Source organism: Perissodus microlepis, chromosome 22, assembly GCF_051167445.1.
Source record: "Perissodus microlepis isolate ML-2025 ecotype Zambia chromosome 22, ASM5116744v1, whole genome shotgun sequence".
NCBI classification, from domain to species: Eukaryota; Metazoa; Chordata; class Actinopteri; order Cichliformes; family Cichlidae; genus Perissodus; species Perissodus microlepis.
Window position 1 is genome coordinate 14,206,378 of NC_140481.1, and position 21,175 is coordinate 14,227,552.

Sequence of the window (21,175 nt, forward strand, 5' to 3'; positions counted from 1 at the left end):
TTTAGAAAATCTCCTGTGTGGCAGCTATAAATCTGTATCAGTCAATGACAAAAAAAAAAAAAAAAGCTTATATAAAGTTTTGACGTATTTTTAAGTCCAAAACTGGATTTTTGACTTGAAAGCCAAAACAATATCGGTTAGCATAACCAAATATGAATATCAAATACATATATTTTATATATATTTCTTGTGTCATGGAACAGCTGCCACCCTTACTGAGCCAAGTGGGGCTCTTCAAAGAACCCACCTTACGCTACTAGTGGATGCCACCTGGGAAGTGGCCCAGTCTGAGCTGTAGAAGCTCCAGGTGTCTGGGATAAGTGGGTCAATACTGAGAAGAGAGCAATCTTGGCAGAGTGAAGTACAGAGAACATACACAATGGTTCTCTATTACAAGGTTGAAAATGGATTTATTTAATTTTTTCATTATTCTTTACCCAAACACAGCTGGGTGAATGGGCTTAATTTCAAAGATATAAACATGTTATTACCACATTCTGAGTGCTGTTTTGTTGCAGTAGTACATCACATTTCTATAGCTCTCAATGGTATTTAAAGCATAATTCCTGTAACAATTTTATTACCTTTTGAGAAAAACCAGCTTTGCCTTGTGTAAATTAACTCAGCCTATGCTTTTCAGGATCAACTTCCTATTTGATGCTTGCCCCACCCACCTATGCCAAGTCAAACCAATGGGGGCATCCATGTGTGCAGTTCTAAAGCCATGGCTTAACAAAACAAAGCTTTCTTAAAACCTTTGTATAATTGTGCTCTCCTATTCTAATTCTTTCATTTAGTTTAACTCATCCCTTAGAGCTGCACCATGTGATCTACTGGTTGAGCTCATCTAACTATGAGCCTGCTACAGGCTGCTAATTTGATGCCTGTATTAGCTGTTGCACGCGGTAGCAACAATATATAAGTGACTGGCCAATTTATTAGGTACATCTGCTCAACTGCTCATCAACACAAATATCTAATCAGCCAATTACATACCATCAGTTCAGTTTCATTCAGACATGGTCAAAATGACCCTCTGCATTTCAAACTGAGCATCAGAATAGGGAAAAAAGGCAATTTCAGACAGTTTGAACAGGGCATAGTAACTGATGCCAGACGGGCTGGACTCAGTATTTCAGAAACTGCTGATCTATTGGGATTTTCCCACAAAACCATCTCTGGGGTTTACAGAAAACTTTCTGAAAAAATATCCAGTGGGCAGCAGTTCTCAGGGAGAAAGTGCCTTGTTGATGACCACACCGGCAGCAGACCACACCAAGGTGGCGCTCCAGTCAGCTAAGATCAAAGTTGAACAAAGCATTATTACCTGGTCTGACAAATTTTGATTTTTGCTGTGACATTCGGATTGTAGGATCAGACTTTGGGTTAAACAACATGAAACTATAGATCCACCCTGCCTCGTATCAACAGTTCAGGCTGACAATGGTGGCGCAATAGTGTTCGAGATATTTTTTGGCATACTTTGGGCCCCTTACTACCAGCTGATCATCATTTAGTGTGCTGGTGTATTGTTGCTGTCCTTGCCCATTCTTTTATGATGGGCATGATCAGCTTTTTGATGGCTGCTCCCTGCAGGATAACATGCCGAGGCACAAACCTCAAATCATCTCAAACTGCTTTGTTGAAAATAACAATGAGTTCACTGTACTCAAATCCCCTCCACAATCACCAGATCCCAACCCAATAGAGCATCTTTGGGATGTGGCGGAACATGAGATTCCCATTATGGATGTGCAGCCGACAAATGTGCAGGAAATGTGAGATGCTATCATATCTATATGGATCAAAATCTCTGAATCTCTTACTGAATGTATGTCATAAAGAATTAAGGTAGCTCTGAAGGCAAAATTGGGTCAAACGTGGTATTAGGAAGCTGTACCTAATGAAATGGTTTGTGAGTGTATAGGCAGAGGTTCAAAACTATCACCAAACCTGAGTGTTACGCACATAATTAAGCCTATCTGCGCGTGTGTAGGTCGTTTTATCTTCTCACACATTAGCACAACAGAGCTGACACATACAGAGTCATAACAGAAAAGATAAAAAACATAACTACATATGCAACAGGAAGAAAAGCAAAAATTACTGTGCTCCATTGGCGGCTATCGCCATTAAGGCATTCGCTGCTAGCTAATTGCAAATGTGACAGCATTTATACAAACGTCGACGCCTTTAAGGCCTTGTCATCAGCGTTACAATGACATTTAACAACACAAAAGGGGCCTAATTTACCGAAAACAACCGTACAGCGAATAGTGTTATTGTTTCACTCGTACCTCCTCGTCCACTCGTTGTGATAACGATGTGTCACCGGCAAAGATGCTGTCTCACTGCTGCACCTCGGGAAAGACAAATCAACACATCCTCCACCGCTGTCCAAATGGCACCGTATCAAAGCCGCCGTGGTACCACCGAAGAGGTCGGTTAAGCCTTTTCGTGTGGTTACTGACAAAACGGGTTAAAACGGGGCATTTCAAACAACAGATGGAACAGGTGCACGGCACGCCGATACATCCCTAGGAAGACAGAGCAGGATGATGCTGAGAAGGAAGAGGGGTTGAAATCCCACCTTATTTGACCACAACTGCGAACGCCGCCATCGTGTGGTCAAGATTGAGAAGTGCGTTTTAAACGGTTAGATCTAAAAGGTGAACAGGAATTATTCAGCATTTCGGACGCATAACTTTAACAAATAAAGAGGATTTAATTTGTGGTTTGGATATTTGAGGGTTTCATCCATATATATGTACGTAATCAGTCGGTTTTTTTACTCTAAGGATAAAAAAAGAAGTTTAAATCAGATAAGTAGTTCAGAGACTTCGCCGGTAGGGGATGCACGTAGAGCACGTTTAGCATCCCTCGATGCTAAAATGACTCCACCCAAAGTGAGGACAACACGGGTTCTGATTGGTTGTTTCTGATGTCATTCTCTGCACCCCCCCCCCCCCCCCTCCCTTCCCCGTCTACAGTCAACAACACACGTAGCACAGCACAGAAGTTGAATTTGAGGGGCACAAAGCAGCCTGTAAAATGCAAAGACGCTGCTAGAGAACAGTAACACCGGGGAACCCATAGTTTCCTCGAAGTTCTTCAGAGGTATGACACCGAGCTAGCTGAGAGTCGTCAAACTGGGCCGTGCTGAAGAGAGAAAGGACTGTTTGTTTCTGAGTTGGGGTCTGAAAAGGGGAGAGGGGAAAAATGAAGTTCGCTCAGTTTTTGCTGAAAACCAACTTTGTGGCTGGGATACCGAAACAAGTGGATAGGTTTTCTAAGTTTTCTCCATCTCCCCTGTCTATGAAGCAGTTCATCGACTTTGGTAAGTGAACTAGAGCAAATTGTTGTTGTTTTTATTTTATTTTATTTATTTATTTATTTATTTATTTTTGTGTTTGTATGTGTGTCTGTGGTAGTGGTACACTTCCAGATTTTAATCGTAGGTCAGAGTTCAGTTCAGGTGCGAAACAAACTGCCCGAAAGAAGCATATGCCCACAAAGATGACACAGAGGTCATGTTTTTGTGCTTGCTCAGTGTTTTTTCTTCTTCTTCTCCCTGATGTTGGCTGTCATGTGACTGCAGGCTCGGCCAATGCATGTGAGAAGACCTCCTTTGTGTTCCTCCGCCAGGAGCTTCCTGTCAGATTGGCCAACATCATGAAGGAAATTGATTTCCTCCCTGACAAACTCCTCGGCACTCCATCACTGAGGCTCCTCACCAGCTGGTAAGAAATTCAGATGCACAGCAACAAAAATCATATTTATGAATCCCAGATTCCTGCACTGTCCAACTGGTCATTCAAAGCATGCAGGGCACTCACGCCCTCTGCTTACCACCTCATAATATTACTTCCCACACATTACAGCATCTGCATATCTACAGTAACTTCACACATACAGCCATCCTGTAGTTTTGCTAAACTGCACCTTAGGTTGTGTGACTGTTAACTTTAGATGTGCACCAAATCTCTTCTTTTCTCAGCCAGAGGATTTCTGTGCACTCGCTTGGCACCTGATCTGGGAACATGTTTTATGATCTGTTCTGGATTAGATAAGACAGCCAGTCCCTGTTTCACATGGTTGTGTTGTCCCAATGGGGCTTTATGACTTAATTATTAACGCATATGCCTGGTCTCGCTTCAGCGGTGCTCTGTGAGGAAGCAGCACCTGTTTTTGACTTTTGAGGAATGCATGCTACTTATCGCGTGAACCCATGTGCACACTCCGATTTCAAAGTGTAGGAGAACTCATAACCATGTTGTTTTTTTTAGAACGTTGACTTTGAGAAGAACAGCTGTGATCTCTTTATTGTTATCATACTGTAGCTATGTCTTTGACCAAAGCAGCTGAAACTTTTGCTCCTACTCTAAAGAGGTTGGGCCAGGTGTGGTTCACTTCCTTCTGTAAATGTCCTTCATTCAAATGGTGGCTAAAATAAAGTGCTTTGTTACCACTTTGGCATGTTTAGCCCTCTAGAGTTCCTGAACTTATAGAAAGCTCTAGTCCTTGTGGTGGGAATGCACTGGTTCCTGTAGTGGAAAAGGCCCCATTTACTGGAGTTTTACTGTCGTGTGTTCTGCCTCTAGATTTTACTGTATGCATCACAAAGCAAACACTACAGATGTTGGCTAGTCAGCCTTGTTTGTTTGCATGATTGAAGAGCTCAGCCAGCTTTTCTCAAAAACTAAAATAGCAGTTTGCTTTTCCACCAAAGCAGCATCACACACTGCAAATGGTACGCTATCCATGTTGATGATGTATAACTTACCAAGCCCAGGCAACAACCCCACTCTTAAATAGAAGTCACAGCAGCAACTATATTTGGCCATGTACCTCATGGACAGTAACGTCCTTTTTCCACTGAGCTTTTCTTGCAAAAATCATCAATCTGTTGTTTGTTATTGGTGTTGACGAGTCAAGACACATGAGGCTTTGGCATTTGTGGGCAAAGTTGCATAAAACGTCTATTACAGGATGTCTGTTTGCAGAGTGTGGAGGGCCCGGAAGGTCAGTTGAGGGACACGCTCAGTGTGTTGAGTTGAAGCTACACTGCTGGTTACCTTTCACCCAGTTTTTGTGCAGTGAGGCGGCGCAAGAGAGCATGACTCGATGAGCTCAGCACTTCCTCATTCACTGGTCTAGACCAACAACAATCATCTTTTATTTAAAGAGAGGATGTTGTTATGTCATATTCCAACAGCTACAGCAAAATTCTGCCCAGAGTAGCTTCTTTCACATGCTTCTTTTTCAATATATATTGCCTTTCTTGCCCTGTTGATTTGTGATAAATTAAACTGTGCTGCTTTAAAATCTATTCTTTTGTGTCCATCAGGTATTCTCAGAGTTTGTTGGAGCTCATAGACTTTTTAGAAAAAGATCCAGACGATAAGGATGTCCTGAAAAAGTAAGTCTTATGCAGAAACTATTCACTATATGTGTACTAACTGTAAACAAATGTCTCTGCCAGGCTTTTTGTGTGTGTTACAAATCAAATTATTTATTAGGCGAGTGATGGCCAATGCTAATTCAACATCTGTGTAATGACACGTTAATTAATCAGTAGTGCAGTTGTCTGAATCCCTGATACGGTTCCGCTATTCATGCTCACATTAAATCACAAATACCCCGCATTGCATCGAGCAGATATGATGTCTCATTTTTGTCATATCTGCTCGAGCTGAACTAAACATACCCCGGTCGGGCAGGGAGTGAACTAGATTTTAAGGGAGGAGCAAAATGAATGCATTGGAATTTGAAAACTAAAACCAAGGCATCATTGTGTAAGAAAAAGTGGGACAATGGACGTTTAATCTCAAGTTGTTTACCTGGTTTATTCATTCAGTGCATTCACCGTCTGATGTTTGCTTTGACTTTTTGTCAGGTGCCATCTGTTTGAAATTGCTTCACTCAAAGCAGTTCCTTAAAGTTACTAATTGCATTTATAATAGCACACTTCTACAGCTGATTTCTTATATGGCTAACCTATGTGATGTGCTCTCTATGCTGATGTGCAGTAACTCTCACAATCATCGTGTCCCTTCACATATTCATGCATTTATCATGTTGTTGTCTCCAGCTTTACACAGACTCTAGTAAACATCAGGAACCGGCATAACAACGTGGTGCCCACCATGGCTCAGGGGGTGGTGGAGTACAAGGAGGCTTTCGGCGTGGACCCCGTCACCAACCAGAACGTTCAGTACTTCCTGGACCGCTTCTACATGAGCCGCATCTCCACACGCATGCTCATGAACCAGCACAGTCAGTATAGTTACCTGTGATTAACTGTGAGTTAATCCACACAGTTGTTATCATTCATAGTTCATGTCATTAAAGGAGCCCTCTGAAGTTTTCATGTAAATAAAAGTGAAATAAATGAGGTTTAAGGGTGTTTTCACACCTGCCAGGTTTAGTATGGTGTGAACACTGTAATCGCACTCAGGTGCTGGTCTCAGTCTGGTTCCTAATGAACAGCAGTACATTTCATTTATGGTGTGAATGTGAGCTAAAAAACTTCCTGTAGCCATGTAAGCTTTGCATTCTGGGATGCAGCAAGGTATAATACATGTGCAAAGGTCTGTACAGGCAAGCAGCTAGCTGTCAAATGAACGTAAATTCTCAGTGTTCTCCGATAGTCCAGAGCACAGAAATCTTCCTTCTGTATTTATTTCAGTTGCTCCAATAAGCAGACTGAATGTTCTGTCTTGTAATTTGTAGTGACACGTTCCCGTTTGCTTGGAGTTAACTGTTATTGTGTGCAAATTAAATCAGATCACAGGTGAAAAGTCACAAAGATTCATACCAGACATTCTATAGGTGTTGACAACACCGTAAGAAATACTATTGAGCCCATTGACTTCCTTTACATTCTGTATTGTTGGTCAATGCTAAACAAATCAAAGGGAATCAGCTTTTACAGCTGAAGCTCTGTTAGAGATCTAAATTTCCAAGGAAGCTGGCAGTACTTATTTAGCCAGGCTAGTGTACATCACTAGAAGTTAAGACAAAAAGAACTAAAATAAAAAAGAAGGTTAAGTGGAAGTAAAACCAAAAGCTTTAAGTTACACTTGATGAGCTGATTCAGCACCAAGTTGTGTTCTTGTGTATTTTTAAGAGCATTTTTTAAAAGCTGCAGTAGCAGAAAAAGATTCAGACCCTGCTTTTGCAAAGGGGAGGAAAACCTGAATTACAATGTGCTGATTATGGACTTCCACAACTAGTGTTGGCTACTACATCTTTAACCAGTATGGCATAATTAAGGCCCAACCTGATAACAACAGTTTTACAGCGGTGTAGCACTGCTGTCACACTGACTATTTAATGAGTCTGGCTTTATTTCCAGCTGAACAAGCATGTATACTGTGTATGTATCATAGATGAGCCTCTCATATATATATATTTCTTTTTTAATATGTCTTCTTTAGCATTGATATTTGACGGCAGTGTAAATCCGGCCCATCCCAAGCATATTGGCAGCATTGACCCCACCTGTGACGTTGTGGAAGTAATAAAAGGTAAATAATGATGTTTCTCATAGCTATGCACACACACTCACGCCCATGCACGCTGTGTGTTATCTGTTTTCCACCACTCGTCTGTACATACAGCTTCGTGACCTTTTGACCTCTGATGTTTTGAGTCAACACACATAGTGTGTGTAAGCGGTGTTGTGTTGTTATAGTGCGTGTGCACATATGATCACTGTGAGAACAAGAGCGAGGGCTTCTATACCCTTGTTATTTCAGGATGTGCAGGTCTGGGCTTTTTTTGTTGTGGTAACAGTTTCTGACGCTGAGAACGTCACGTTTTGATTCACTTTGCAGATGCCTACGAAACCTCGAAGATGCTGTGTGAGCAGTACTACCTGACCTCTCCAGATATGAAGATCACAGAAGTCAATTGTAAGTGTTTTAAAAAAATAAGGTTTACTTTATAATTCAGGATGTAGCGCTGCTTGGATTTTCTGCTCGTTGCCATCTGTGAGAGGAAAGTTTTGCTGGGTTTCCTGTTCCAGAAACAGAACTAACTGAAAGTTACTCTAAGTTAGTTACCAGGGTGACAGGCTTTGTTAACCAATCACGATCACTGGCAAGTTTTCTTATCTTTGACTCCTCCCCTTCTGCTGCAGCTGAAGTCGCCTTTTGACACTCAGTTCCTCAAATGTACGGCTGATACTAGAACATGTATAAGAATGTGGTCACTTGCAGAAGTTTACATCTTCACAAACACTGAAATCCCAGTTGCATGTTTGCTGTTTACGCATGTTTGACAGTTTTATAATCAAGCTGTCATGAGCGTAGAAACAGGGATCACTGGACCTCGCGGATTTATTATCAGCTCAGAATAAAATCAGCAGGTCACATCTTTATAACACTGTGACTCCATGAAGGTGCTAAAGCATTGCTTGCATGTTACTGTTGTAATCCATGTTTAAATGAACAAATCTGTATCAAGCCTTAGGATGAACAATCATTTGACTTGGCCTACTCGGGCCAAATGATGGAAAAAATACCTGCTGATTAGGTAAATATTTGTGAGTACATTTGAGTGTAATGACTTTAGGATTGTTGTGGACTTTTGAATGCAGACTGCAGATAGTCAAAATGTGCTGTGCAAAAGTCTTGAGCCATCCATCATTTCTTTATATTTTGCTAGGAAAATGAGAAAAAGTTGCAGCGATTTATTGGGATTTGTAGACACCTTTAGCTTCACCTTTACAATCATTCTGTCATTAATATATAAGGACGGAGACAGGAGTTATGTCACAGGGTTATATTCAGCTCAGAATAAAATCTGTAGTCTCAGTTTTTCTAACTCTGCGGCACAATTTGGATAAGAAAGGCTCTGCTCATTACTTGTTGCAAATCCTGATACCGAAGCACCCTCGTTGTTGGCTTTCTTCTTCTACTTATGCATGTATTTAACTCAGAGTGGACATACCAAGAATTGATAGAATGAACTCTCAAGGTGCCAAAGTTTTTGGATAGACGCTTTTTGGAACAAGGCCCTGCTGTTCTCCTGAACATAATCTTTGTTAGTTTTATACTGAAGATATCTGTTTCCTGTCTGCTGGCTCTGCCAAAACCTCGACACTAGAGGTTCCCAAACTTGAACCATAACATTCATATCTACATAGTAAAGATAGCTGTATGCCGTTTTTTTTCCTTCTTAAAAAATTGTATTACGTAAAACTGTTAAAACAGAAAAAGAAACTGCTCTTTAAATATATAGATGATATAGATACACCTGTTCTGTTACATGATATGGTGAGAGTTGATCAAATAGAGTTTAATCTATCAAGGAAGAGATTCAAGAGACCAGCTGCACACCTTTTAAGACCCTGGTTAAATATCTGTGACTATTATAATACATTTAAAAAGTGTTTTTTGGGTTTTCTTGTGGTCAATGTTTTGAAATGTTTCACAGCCAAAAACCCTGGCCAGCCCATCCAAATTGTATATGTGCCATCACATCTCTACCATATGCTCTTTGAGCTCTTCAAGGTACAGTATTAAACACGCACTATTAAAAACAGGACATTTATTGCTGTTCCTCATGCGTCTCCTCACTTGTTTTTCTGACTACGTGTTCTCTATCAGAATGCCATGAGAGCTACAGTAGAGACGCACGAGACGAGCACGACGTTGCCCTTGATCAAAGTTCGTGTTTCACTGGGCACTGAGGATCTCACTATCAAGGTAAATGAGGATACAATGCGTAATGATAGGCTGGAACATTTAAGCTCCAGGCAGCACTGTACGTGTTGTACTTTGTTCTAAGTCTGCTCTGGGTATATACCATAAATACAACTAACCTGCAGACTTGATACGCAAAGTACCACACTCTTAGATTATGTTTAAATGATAAAGAGTTCACAGGCAAAACACTAAGAGAACTCTTGTAAATGCAGAATGCTTGTGTTTTATTTTTAGATGTCTGACAGAGGAGGCGGAGTCCCTCTAAGGAAGATTGAACGTCTCTTCAGCTACATGTACTCCACAGCTCCCAGTCCAGTCCGCGTAGACAATGGTCGTAATGCCCCTCTGGTGAGACTAACACTGTCACACTTGCTTTTAGGCTTTTTTTTGTCCTTAAAGGTGCAAATCTTACTAGTAAAACTCAGTAGCACTGCCCCTCCTCCTAAAGTTGAAGGTGGTGGGGTTGAAGCTATGGTGGCTATTGTAGGAACTCTGACTGCTGTTCATTTGCAGCAAGTGATGCAGGCTGTTAGTCTGCTGTTTAGCTCAGCTGTCAGTATGCTCGGTGTCCCTAGCTATTTATTCTGAAGATGCCCTATAAATTCCCACAAAACTCAATGAGTTTTTCAGGATATCTTGACCTTTTTTGTGAGTACTGCGATTTATTATGTTAATCTCAGTTAGCTGCTGTTAGTCTCTGTTAGCAGCTATTAGCCAGCATCAGTGAAACGTTTCTTGAAGTGGATCTAACATTGTTAGATTTAGCAAATAAACTCAATGTGAGAATTTAATCAAACTGTTTATCTGAGGAAAAGTGAGATTTTTAGGACACTCAAGCCTAACATTTGCTGTCATAATATGAGATTATAATCAGCTATAAATCAGCTGTTATAACATTGTCTGCTGTCTGGAGACAGGAGGGCTACATGTCTAATAATGTGCTGACAGTAAGTAGCTGCAACAATATCTGGAATAAATGAGCATGTTTATGCAAATGTTTGTGTGTTAGAGCCCTGACTTCAGTTCAGGAAGTGGTGCCGGAAGTAAGGAGGAAGAGGCTGAGGTGGAAATTTATTCAGTCTCTAGCCACATACATCAAACGTGATTAGTTGGAAAGGTGTTCTCCATCTTGGCCACTGTATTCAAGATGGTGGGGGAACATGGTGGCATCAAAAACTGGTGCTTTCTTCTATGTATGTTTAATGGATTAAGAAGTCTAAGAATCCAACAATTTATTGGAAGATGCAATTAAACACTAATAAATGTATATTTAAGAGTACAACATTCTTGTTTTTCATTAAACAAACTAAAAAAATACCTTACCTCTGTTCCTGCCACTGAAACAGAACCTGTACTGTGGCCAGTTTTTGCCTGTTGAAATTGTGGTGTTCATCAAAGCTCTATCCTTGTCCCACTGTCATTTTCTAAATATAGTTAAGTCCATAGGTAGTTGAACAGTGACAAAATTTTTGCAGTTTTGCCTGTGTACATCAAAACTGCGGATTTAAAAATCAAACAGTCAGGATGTGATTGAAGTGTAGACTTTCAGCTTTAATTAATGGAGGTTAACAACAATTTTAGAATAAAATTATACCCATTTTTATACACATTAAAGTCTACAATTAACATATCTTCATGATATTGCCTCGAGGCGACTTTTGTTGTGCTTTGGCGCTATATAAATAAAATTGAATTGAATTGAAATACTCAGGGTTTACAACAAGGTGCAAACTGGTGTTTAAACTCAAGAACAGAAAGACCAGATTAGATTTTGCCAGAAAATATCTATTAAAAAAGGCCTTCTCAGTTCTTTTAAACAAATCTTTGGACAGATGAAACCAAGATCAACATGACGTGTATGGAGAGGAAGAGACGGCTCATATTCCGAAGTATAGCATATTATCTGTCAGACATGGTGGAAGGAATGTCATAGCATAGGAATCTGTGGCCGCCAGTGTAACTGGGTCACTAGCATTTATTGATGAAGTGACTGCAAAAAGCAACCAAAGAGTTTCTCAGGCCAAAGAAATTGGATATTCTTCAATGGCCAAGTCAGTCACCTGATCTCAGTCCAGCAGAGCATGCTTTATAATTACTGAAGTCAAAAACTGAAGGCAGAGAGACCAAAAAGAAAAAACAAGCAACTGAAAAAGCAGCAATAAGGATCTCAAGGAAAGAAACACAGCATTTAGTGATGTTCATGGCTTCAAGACTTCAGGCTGTCATTGACTACAGAGGAGTTTTAAAAGCATTTCTTATGTTTAAAATTAAACAGCTTTATCCACTTAATTTAGGCCTCTTATAATGCAATACTATGTATGAAAATGACTGTAATTCCTAACCAGTTAATGCAAATTGTTTTAGTGAACCGCTTGAATGAAAGTCTGCACATCAATGACATCTCGATAATTTAATTTAAACTGCACTGTGGTGGTGCACAGAGGCAAAACTACAGAAAATTGTGTCTTTATCGTTCAAATTGTGGACCTCAATGTGGGTGAATGGAGCTCTGCTGGGTCTCAGCTAGACAACAAAGGTGACTGGGCCTGTGATGTTAGACCTGCACAACTGTGGAAGGCTACAAATGTCCAGTGACTTATAATGGAAAGTTTTTTGTCTGTTAAATCTCTGCTAAAGACAACATTTGATGACCTTGCCTGTACCTTTAATGATAGGTTCTGAAACCTTAATGATAGCACAAATCAATAAAGACTGTTTAACGACTGGGTTTTTTCCAAGGATAGCTGAAGAGGCAGAGACCACCCTCACTAACGTTTGTGGCAAACCCTGTCATTTGGTTCTGTAAACAGGCCTGAAATATCACAGAAACCACTCAGTTTAGAAAAGGGTTACTCCCAGTATGCTTTCAAGGGGTAAAATAGAGTAAAAATTCCCTTTATTGACAAGCTTTTATGAGAGTTTTTTAAATATAATTTTCAAAATTCTGGATTGTTCTTAGTTTTTCTTTGTTTTGGAGGTGCTTTTATGATTATTCTGATGTTTTTTAGTATTTGCAATGTCTTTGTGTTAAGCACGTTCTAATTTAGCCAAGAAAAGTGCAATATTTAGAAGAAAAAAAGGTCTTTGAGTAAAGTTCAGTAAAATCTTGCTGTTGTCTTTGAACCTGACATTAGGAGTAAACCTGAGTCTAATTCACCCTGTTTTAACCAGACACTTACACAAACAAACATGGCTGCAAATGAGCTTATTACACCGTGAAATGCAGTCAGCAGTGGTTCACTGGTTTAAACTCTAACCATGAGAGAAACTGATATTTTTTTAAATGTTGCAGTAGTTTTAGATTAATCAATAAAGACAGTGTAACCTTGTTATGTTTCTGCTTTCCCGACCTTTATTCAGGCTGGTTTCGGCTATGGCCTGCCCATTTCCCGCCTGTACGCCAAGTATTTCCAGGGAGACCTGCAGCTCTACTCAATGGAGGGTTATGGCACATCAGCGGTCATATACCTGAAGGTGAGAACAGCTCCACCTTAACACATAATGTCAAAAAATAACGTTGACGGCCAAGATGCTGTTAGCCGGACGTACTGGATAGGCTGAGTGGAGGCAGATGCAGAGTAACTATTTAATACAGATATGTTGTTAGTATAATTTACAAGGTTACATTCTGGAGATCGAGGGATGTGGTTTAAACAGGCTACTGAGTTCTAATTAGACACACTTGGACCTCGGCAGGAGAGCAGGGTGGGCGGGGGTGTGGTTAGACTCCAGTAATGAGTTCCCCTCCATGCTCTGTCACTAGGCCCTGTCTTCAGAGTCTGTGGAGAGACTTCCTGTTTTCAACAAGTCGGCCCTGCGGCATTACCAGTCCACCACAGAGGCCGATGACTGGTGCATGCCCAGCAAGGATCCAAAGAAGCTCGGCGGGTATGAGACGAGCGGGTGATGTCAGACTGAGGAAGGAGAATGAGGAAAATTAAGAAGAAGAGAGCACATGTCGGAGGAACCAAAATGCTTTCAGCGTGTTGCTGGACTTGGATTTTTGTCACGGACTCTTCTCTCTCCCTGAGGGAGGGCGGAAAAAACAAAAGTTTATTGTTGGTATGAAGAAAGCAGTAACAAACCTAAACCTGAATCTGATTTCAGACCAGCCGTCACCTAACATAAGCTCACCCCACAAAATGTGCTGCTAATGGGAATGGAACAATTAATAATCTCCTTTTTACCTCAGTGGTTACGCTCAGAAAAAAAGTCCTCTTTGTGTTTATGTAACATTAGTATCATTCACAATCCAGACGTTTGGTTTATTAAAATCACAAGTATTTTGTGTTTGTGCATTAGGTTAAACGTTTTTGTTTTGTTTTTTGTTTTTTGTTTTTAGAAAAGGCCAGCCACAGCCGACTGAAGCGTTTGTGTCTTTGAGCGGAATTGGGGCGCGTTCGCTGACTGCCGCATAAACACAAAGGGAGCAAAGTCTGTTTCCAACGATCAGCTATAATATGCAGCACTGCTTCATTCACACAGCTTTCAGCGTTTCTTTGTGAACAACAGCAAATGTGAAATTATTTTTGCTGCGATGCCACATTTGTGTGTGTTGGAGGATTTTCAGTGTCACTAATTATGTACCTCGTGTCTTTATGCAAGCTGAAAGGAGTTTGAAAAGTCGAGTCATGCAGAGGAATGAGTGGAGAAATTTATCATGCCTGGTCTGATGGATGAAAAATAGTTGTGAATGTTCCCTTTACAGTGATTTTAAAGTGTTAAAGTATGTGTGAAGTTTAATGGGAAGTACAATTTCTGCAGGAAGTTGTACTTTAGCTCCCTGTTATGTAACACACTGTAAGTCTTCGCCCTGTTATCTGTGCCTGACAGGATAGTCAGTATTGGAGGCACGTAGGAACAACACAAACAGGTGAGAGAGGACCTTATGTAAGATGTAAGCCATTAGCTGCCAGTCATACTTTTATATTCAATCCATTTAGTTTTAAGTTTGGAAAAATGTCTTGGGAACTTAATGTTGAGAAAATATTTTAACCTTTATGTGATGTTTTCCCTTGAATTCATAGATGTGTAGTTTTCACCTTTTACTCTATAAGTGTCATTCAAAGGCCAAGTGTCCCTGCACTGAGTCTGTGGTTCACCACTAAGAGGACCAGTGAATGTAGAAATTAAAAAAATAAACTCGTGTCACCTCTCAGTGTATCATTTCTTCAGATCCACTTCATGCTTCTGCACTTTGTTGTTCATTTGAACAGTCGGTGAACAGAAATGAAACTGTTTACAGTCTGTAAACAGCTCCCATTTGTTACCGCCCTCTTAAAGTCTCCCTTCTCTTTTTCCACAGCTCGTTTTAGGAAACTTTGCTGTTTGCAAGTCGCCATAATAGACGCAGTCCATTGGCTTTCTGTGGCCGCCTTCCAATAGAGGCCGAGAACAGGCTGTCTTGTTTTGCAGCTTCCTCTGTGTGCCCACAAATGCGGTGCTCCTTTCTAGTTTGGCTTCTCTTTGTTTGTTTGTGTCACTCTGTTCTGTTTTACAGTTTACTGCCATCATCATACAAATACAGGATTATGCAAGGTCGATCTGAAAGATAAGAGAGAGTAAGACTTAGTATATGATCAATAAAAGCAAAGACCTTTTCTCCAACGTAATCCTAACTGGTATATTTTTAGAATTAGGCCACTCGGGTCCTGGTCCTTCAGTCATCCTAACAATGTTCCCTCTACAGAATATGAATTCAGAAGGCTACATCAGACACTTGGTTTGAATCTCTGCTGTGAATCTTGGCATAGAAAGTTAAGAAGTACAAGGGAATACAAATATCACAGCACAAATATTAGCCTTGTTCCGTGTTCGACTGTGCAACATGCTGGGGCACGAGTTCACCTGGATTTAACCTTTTTACTGTTGACACTGTTTGTTTACTTATAAAGTTGACATGCCAGTACTGAAAAGCTGCAGCAGACACTTTTGGTGCATAAAGAGATCGACTGTCTTGTTTAATTTTGAGACTTCACAGATGGAGTGGCCCAGGATGGCTGGGATAATCTCCAGGCCTCCTTCCACTGAACTGGATATGCAGGTACTAAAAAGGATTCATGGATGGATTTCAAGCTGCAAGTTTTGGTAATGTTTGGTAATGCTGGGTTGTCCAAAAATTACAAAAGAGAGGTCCAGTACAGACACCTCCACATGACCTATAGACTGCTGTAAGGTTCTTAATGACTGTACCTTTCTATCTGAATTACTGGTTATAAACAGCTTCTGCTCTTTTGTTCACATTTCATTTATTTGCAACTGCACTACTGAGCAGAAGCTCCCTTAGGCAAGCGGTCTTGTAATTTCTTTAAGCAGCTGTGGCGACCCCTTGTGGATGAAGGAGCAGCCAAGGAATAGTTCTCCAGGCTTCTTGAAGGACAATCAAAGCTCTTCTTTGGATGTTGGCTGCCTTTTGTTCCCACACTGCCTCAGTAATACTGATGTCTGGGCTGGGGAGGCCAATCCATGGCTGACCGCTGCCTTTTCTCACTGTTCTTTAAGAATAGCTTCTCGACAGCCACCCTTCCACTGAGTCCATTTCTGATGAGGCTTCCCAGTGTCGGGCCTTTGCTGGATTTTTTTCCTGTTTTTTAAGGACATGACTTTCAGATAATTTCAAATGCCGTAGCTAGATTTTTTTAAAATTTTATTTTAGATGTGCTACTTTTGCTTTTGTCCTCGATTTGTCCAGTTTCCTGCCCATTTTTAAGGATATACTGCACTTCATGCCAAGATGTACCAAGTTGTTGTGTCAATATCTCAACTATTTTAGGCTCAAAACTTTGACACAGTATTATAATCACACTTTCAAGTACTGAAAGTATGATTATCCAAACAATAAATATTTTGTAGATGGTTTTCTGAATATTTTAAAATGACTCCTCCTCGCCTCAGATATTCATTTTGTGTGTCTCTATAATGCATCATTAGAGACGACACAAAAATACCAAACACAAAGCTTTAATCTTAACATTTCATTAGGTTGACAGTTCATTTATCTCCTCTAGCGTCTCCTCCAGTCTGCCTCAGTCTAATGACTTCTTTCCTCTGTTGTACATTAGTCTTTCTCCCGGTGACTCAGCATCTGGATGAAATAGACAGACATCATTACAGCATGCTGTTGTGAAAGGACTGGGCCATGTTCTGTAAAGGATTAAAGGCAGACTTGACACCTTTCAGAACAGTTTCCTCTAGGAGAGGATTTACTGTGCTCATTCTGGTAAAACCTGAAAAGAATATTAAGTTCTTCTTCTTCCTTTTTGAGAAGTTATCTCTGATCTGAGGGCTGTTGGGTGCTTTCTTGCACTGCAGACAGTGTTTTCCTTTTTTTTTTGGCAACAAGCAGTCCACTGGAAAAACAAGCACTTGTTCCGGAGGGTTTTGTCAAGTGTTTGTTCTCCTGAAAGTGGAACATGAGTTTGAGAGTGCGCATTAAGGCTGGTTGCCGGGTAGATTTGGAGCCTTCTCTGCATGGGCTGTCCATAGAGCGAGAATCTGGTCAACATGGACAGGTGGAAAATAGCTACAGCAAAGAGACTCACACTAAAGACACTTTAGATGCTTCTTTTTGGGTGGCTAAAGGTCCCTCTGTCACTCTAAAGAATAAAGTAAATGCAAACATTTGCACATTTGTCGATTAAACATTTAAGGGTTAGGGTTAGGGAGTGATGCTGTCACTGCTTTAAAACTTCTTTCTTTTTGCTTTTCTGTTATCATCACCTTAGTCATTAATGTAAGTGATCTAGAGCTTCGTACATCTCATTTTTAGTCTTTTATTGGGTCATTACAAAAATGACCTATAGATCCCATTATCTCAGACTCCTCTGGGTGTTGGCAGAAACGAGATGCTGATAATCAAACTGTTTCTTTTTAATAAAATTAATTTCAGACTCACCAGGCTAGTAAAAGTGTCAACATAGCAATATATCTAAAATGATCTCTCCCCGCATGACGTCACATTTAGTTTCATTTTTTCAATATATTCTACATTTATATCCTCAAAAATTGATATGGAGCAAATTAACTACTAATAACCTCTTTCAGTGGGTTCAGACGCTGTAGAAACCTTGGCTGTGTTATTTGCACTACTGATTAATCATGAAGCTGCTTGTGTTTTCAGGCTGCACCGTGTCACGACAGGCAGTCCGAAGCTCTGTCCTTCTAATTGGACACCTTCTCTTTATACAGACAAAAATGTCAATCCACAGCTCTCATTTAACTTTTAACGCCCCCATAATTTGGTCCTTATCTTTGAAAAGACCAAATGGTTGTTATTTTTGAATGCAAGAAATTCTGAATATGGTAGTTTGTTCTCATAATAACAACCTAACAGAGAGACAGAGACCTAACAGAGAGAAGGCAACACTAGGAGTCATTTGGGTTGGAAAAAAAAGAACTTACTTTATATATTTTTCACTATTTACAAGAAACAAAATTTCTGTAAGAATTTTCTCACAATATATTACAGGGAAGTTATTTTTTGGGCAGGCCTTAGCTCCACTATCAAGCCTTTATATGTAGTACATATATCACTATGCCTTAAGATTCAGACTAGACACACCATTGCCATCTATACAACAAAAACACCAATGAGGAGGATTTAACATCTAAAAGCATCTTAAAGCTATTTTAACAAATCTCCCCTCCGGCCTGCCAGCTGTCCTGGAATGTTAGCAGCTATTAACTAAAACACAGAAATGGCTCATCCTGCAAGCACAAAAAATACCTTTTTTTGTTCTTTTTCTGTGCTTTCTGAGGTGTTTTAAATAAATAAAATGTTAATGATGATGATGTTACATCTTGCACCACTTTTCATTTCCACAGTTAGCGGAGAGGCACTTAATAAATGTTTCTATTCAGGTCATTAGGCCTCATTCTGCACATCAGAACACCAGAGTCTCTATCAGTACAGTATCCCCTCAGGTTCTAGTAATAAATACTTCTTCATGGATAATGGCAGAGGCAGCTGTGCTACTCCTCTGTCACAGAAACCGCCCAGGGCAGCTCTGATGGCACATCTGGAGAGGTGAAGCAGACTGCGAGGAGCGTCGGTGCAAACAGCAAACAGGGAGTCGTAGAAGTCTTTATGGCGCTGAGGAGACAAAAAGAAACAAATGCTTTTGTTTAACTTCAATTAGAGGGCACACTCAGTCATATTCAGCTAATGTAAGCTGAATTTAAAGGGGCAATACATTAATTAACAGTTGAGAGACATCATATAGCTTTGAATTTGTTCATCTATAAATATTTCATCTTTTAACATTCTTTTCAGTTTTTACAATTTTTTAAATTATAAATGAGATTTCTTACACAGGATTACGTTTTTTCCTTTTTAATTTCAGTCAGTGTGTATGTATTGTATTTAAAGAAAACAGTCTTTATCAGCTCTACCTTGTAGCAGTCATCAGGAAGAGCAGCTCTCCACTTCCTTGTGGGTTTTAAACTGCTATAGGAGTTAACCAAGATTTCTACAACTCTGGGGTAGTCATGGCAGTTCTGGAACACCTGTGCAAAACATTACAGACTTTGTGGTTAAACATATAGTATAACGCAGATTATTTCAGCACAAACCCACATCATCATCATCTCTACCTTGTGGAACTGTGGTGGGTAAATCCGTGCTGCATTGTAGTTGAGCAGCAGCTGAAAGCAGAGGTCTGGTATGGCCATAAGCCTGACTTCCGTCACTTTAAGGAGATACTGAATGGGAGAACAGCCGTTGATGTCCATGGCTCGAGAATCTGCCCCAGCCTCCAGCAGCATCTTTATCAGGACGTGATCGCAGTTCCAGGCAGCTTTGTGAAGAGCTGTTTTGTGGTCCGCCTCCTGAATGTTGGGATCTGCAACAGAAATCAAATCTGAAACATTGCAGTGGAAGTAAGGGGGGGGGGGGGTTAAAGTCAAAGTCAAGGAAACCTATCTACCAGCTTGATAGTCCAGCAGGAGGCGACAGACTAGATGATGGTCTTGGCTGTAGGTTTGCTCCTTAGTGTCAAAAGCCCAGAAGGCTGCAGTCATCAGAGGAGTCTCCTGCAGAGTGTTCACTGCATTCACAGATGCTCCATGAGCCAAATAGAGAGCCACCAGCTCCGGAACACCGAATCTGGCTGCCGTGTGTAGAGGTGTGTCCTCTTCATTGTTGTGGCTTGCTTTGTTGACTTTTGCACCTCCATGAGAGGGAAAAAAACATTTTGTTGTTGTTTTAGTGGTTTCTGCAGTGACTGTATTTGTGCTTCTACCCTTGCCTTCTCACCTTTGAGGATAAGTTGCTTGGCACACTCTACAGACTCCCGGGTAATGCAGTAGTGCAGCGGCGTGTGCCCGCTCAGAGACAGGCTGTTGACCTTTGCCCCGTGAACCAAAAGCAAGGGCACACAGTCTCCATTGGACACCTCGCAGGCCACGTGCAGAGGCGTCTTCCCATTGGGCATCTGATTGACAGCTGCGCCTTTCTGAAGGAGTACCAGCGCTGTCTCCACAGCATTGTACATTACACATACATGGATACCCATGGCCCAGGACTTTTCCAGTTTGTAGCCGGGTAGCCAGTATCCTAAAAGAGATCAGAAAAGTAGGAAGGAACTTTCAGCAACAGTAAAGTTTTTGTACTTTTAATTCTTCATAATTACAGCAGTTTCATCTAAGTGCTTTGTAATGTTTGAGTTACACACACACAATCCAATATATTGCATTAAAGTGTGTGCAATAATCCATCCTATGTACTATGGTTCTATGGAAGTTTTGCACTACCTAGTGGTCAACTTACTGGACTGCTTACCAACAATGGAGAAGTGTGAGAAATCTCATGATCTGCATTTATACTCAGCACACACACACACTCACAAATACACACAGTTTTCCTGCACCTTGTTTGTATGAGGCGAGGACCATGCTGGGATCTTCCACCTCCAACACAACGTCAATGTCTAGTTTGCTGGTTTGTAAAATCTCAAGGACTTCCTGTGCGTTGTTGGTCTGCAAGGCCTCCAGGAACCGTTGCTTCAGCTGTTTTTCAGCCAGTTTTCTGGGACTCAAATCCTCCATGAAATCTCTGTGCAAAGGCCCTAACGCTGCCAAATCGTCTGGCTTAGACGCTAATATTGTCCATAAAGCACGGAGTATGTTGGAAAGCAACGCACAAATGTTGACGATGAAGGATTCCAGCATACCAACCATTGCAACAACTCCATCAGCCCGGCCATAGGAGTTGCATGGAGAAAGAAGACAAAAATAAAGCAGATGAAGAGGGGCAACAAGTGACAGCAGTGCGTCGTCACTGGGAGAAAATAGTCCTGGAGAGAAATTAGGATGAATATAAATAGAAAGCATAGAGGTTGGGATGGGAAAGCTAAAGCTGGCTGACTCTAGACCAGTTAGTGTGCTGGGGGGTGTCCAGTGACAGAAGGGCATTGTATTGTATCCATTCTATCAGTGTATGTGGTAAAAATAATCAGCTTTATGAA

The 21,175-nt window shown here is 40.7% G+C and overlaps 3 protein-coding genes across 21 annotated transcripts in view; 1 reads left to right on the plus strand and 2 right to left on the minus strand.

Annotated features, from left to right (window-relative positions):
- Positions 1 to 2,594, minus strand: part of dync1i1a (dynein cytoplasmic 1 intermediate chain 1a) — a 68,409-nt gene extending 65,815 nt beyond the window's left edge. For 12 of the 18 annotated variants that reach the window (XM_084919740.1, XM_084919731.1, XM_084919735.1 and 9 more), the window contains exon 1: positions 2,298 to 2,593. The gene's annotated coding sequence lies outside the window, so the exon portion shown is untranslated. Of the gene's footprint in view, positions 1 to 247; positions 348 to 2,297 lie in introns of all 18 variants that reach the window. The other 6 variants (XM_084919739.1, XM_084919729.1, XM_084919727.1 and 3 more) reach the window with 5 other exon arrangements.
- A 377-nt stretch (positions 2,595 to 2,971) lies between these two features.
- Positions 2,972 to 14,871, plus strand: pdk4 (pyruvate dehydrogenase kinase, isozyme 4). 2 transcript variants are annotated; one of them, XM_084919014.1, is made up of 12 exons: positions 2,972 to 3,337; positions 3,599 to 3,740; positions 5,348 to 5,419; positions 6,092 to 6,276; positions 7,440 to 7,529; positions 7,839 to 7,916; positions 9,442 to 9,518; positions 9,615 to 9,713; positions 9,948 to 10,061; positions 13,074 to 13,187; positions 13,477 to 13,601; positions 14,056 to 14,871. In XM_084919014.1, exons 1-12 carry the CDS (start codon positions 3,220 to 3,222, stop codon positions 14,129 to 14,131), a joined length of 1,290 nt encoding a protein of 429 aa, XP_084775140.1. In that variant the 5' UTR covers positions 2,972 to 3,219; the 3' UTR covers positions 14,132 to 14,871. The 2 variants fall into 2 exon arrangements, with proteins under 2 accessions (XP_084775140.1, XP_084775141.1); XM_084919015.1 differs by having other exon boundaries at positions 13,477 to 14,871.
- A 2,693-nt stretch (positions 14,872 to 17,564) lies between these two features.
- On the minus strand, positions 17,565 to 21,172 carry asb4 (ankyrin repeat and SOCS box containing 4). The gene is made up of 6 exons (XM_084919008.1): positions 20,579 to 21,172; positions 19,966 to 20,265; positions 19,637 to 19,879; positions 19,305 to 19,552; positions 19,104 to 19,217; positions 17,565 to 18,804 (listed from the first exon to the last, which is right to left on the minus strand). Exons 1-6 carry the CDS (start codon positions 21,120 to 21,122, stop codon positions 18,616 to 18,618), a joined length of 1,638 nt encoding a protein of 545 aa, XP_084775134.1. The 5' UTR covers positions 21,123 to 21,172; the 3' UTR covers positions 17,565 to 18,615.
- Positions 21,173 to 21,175: the final 3 nt, after the last annotated feature.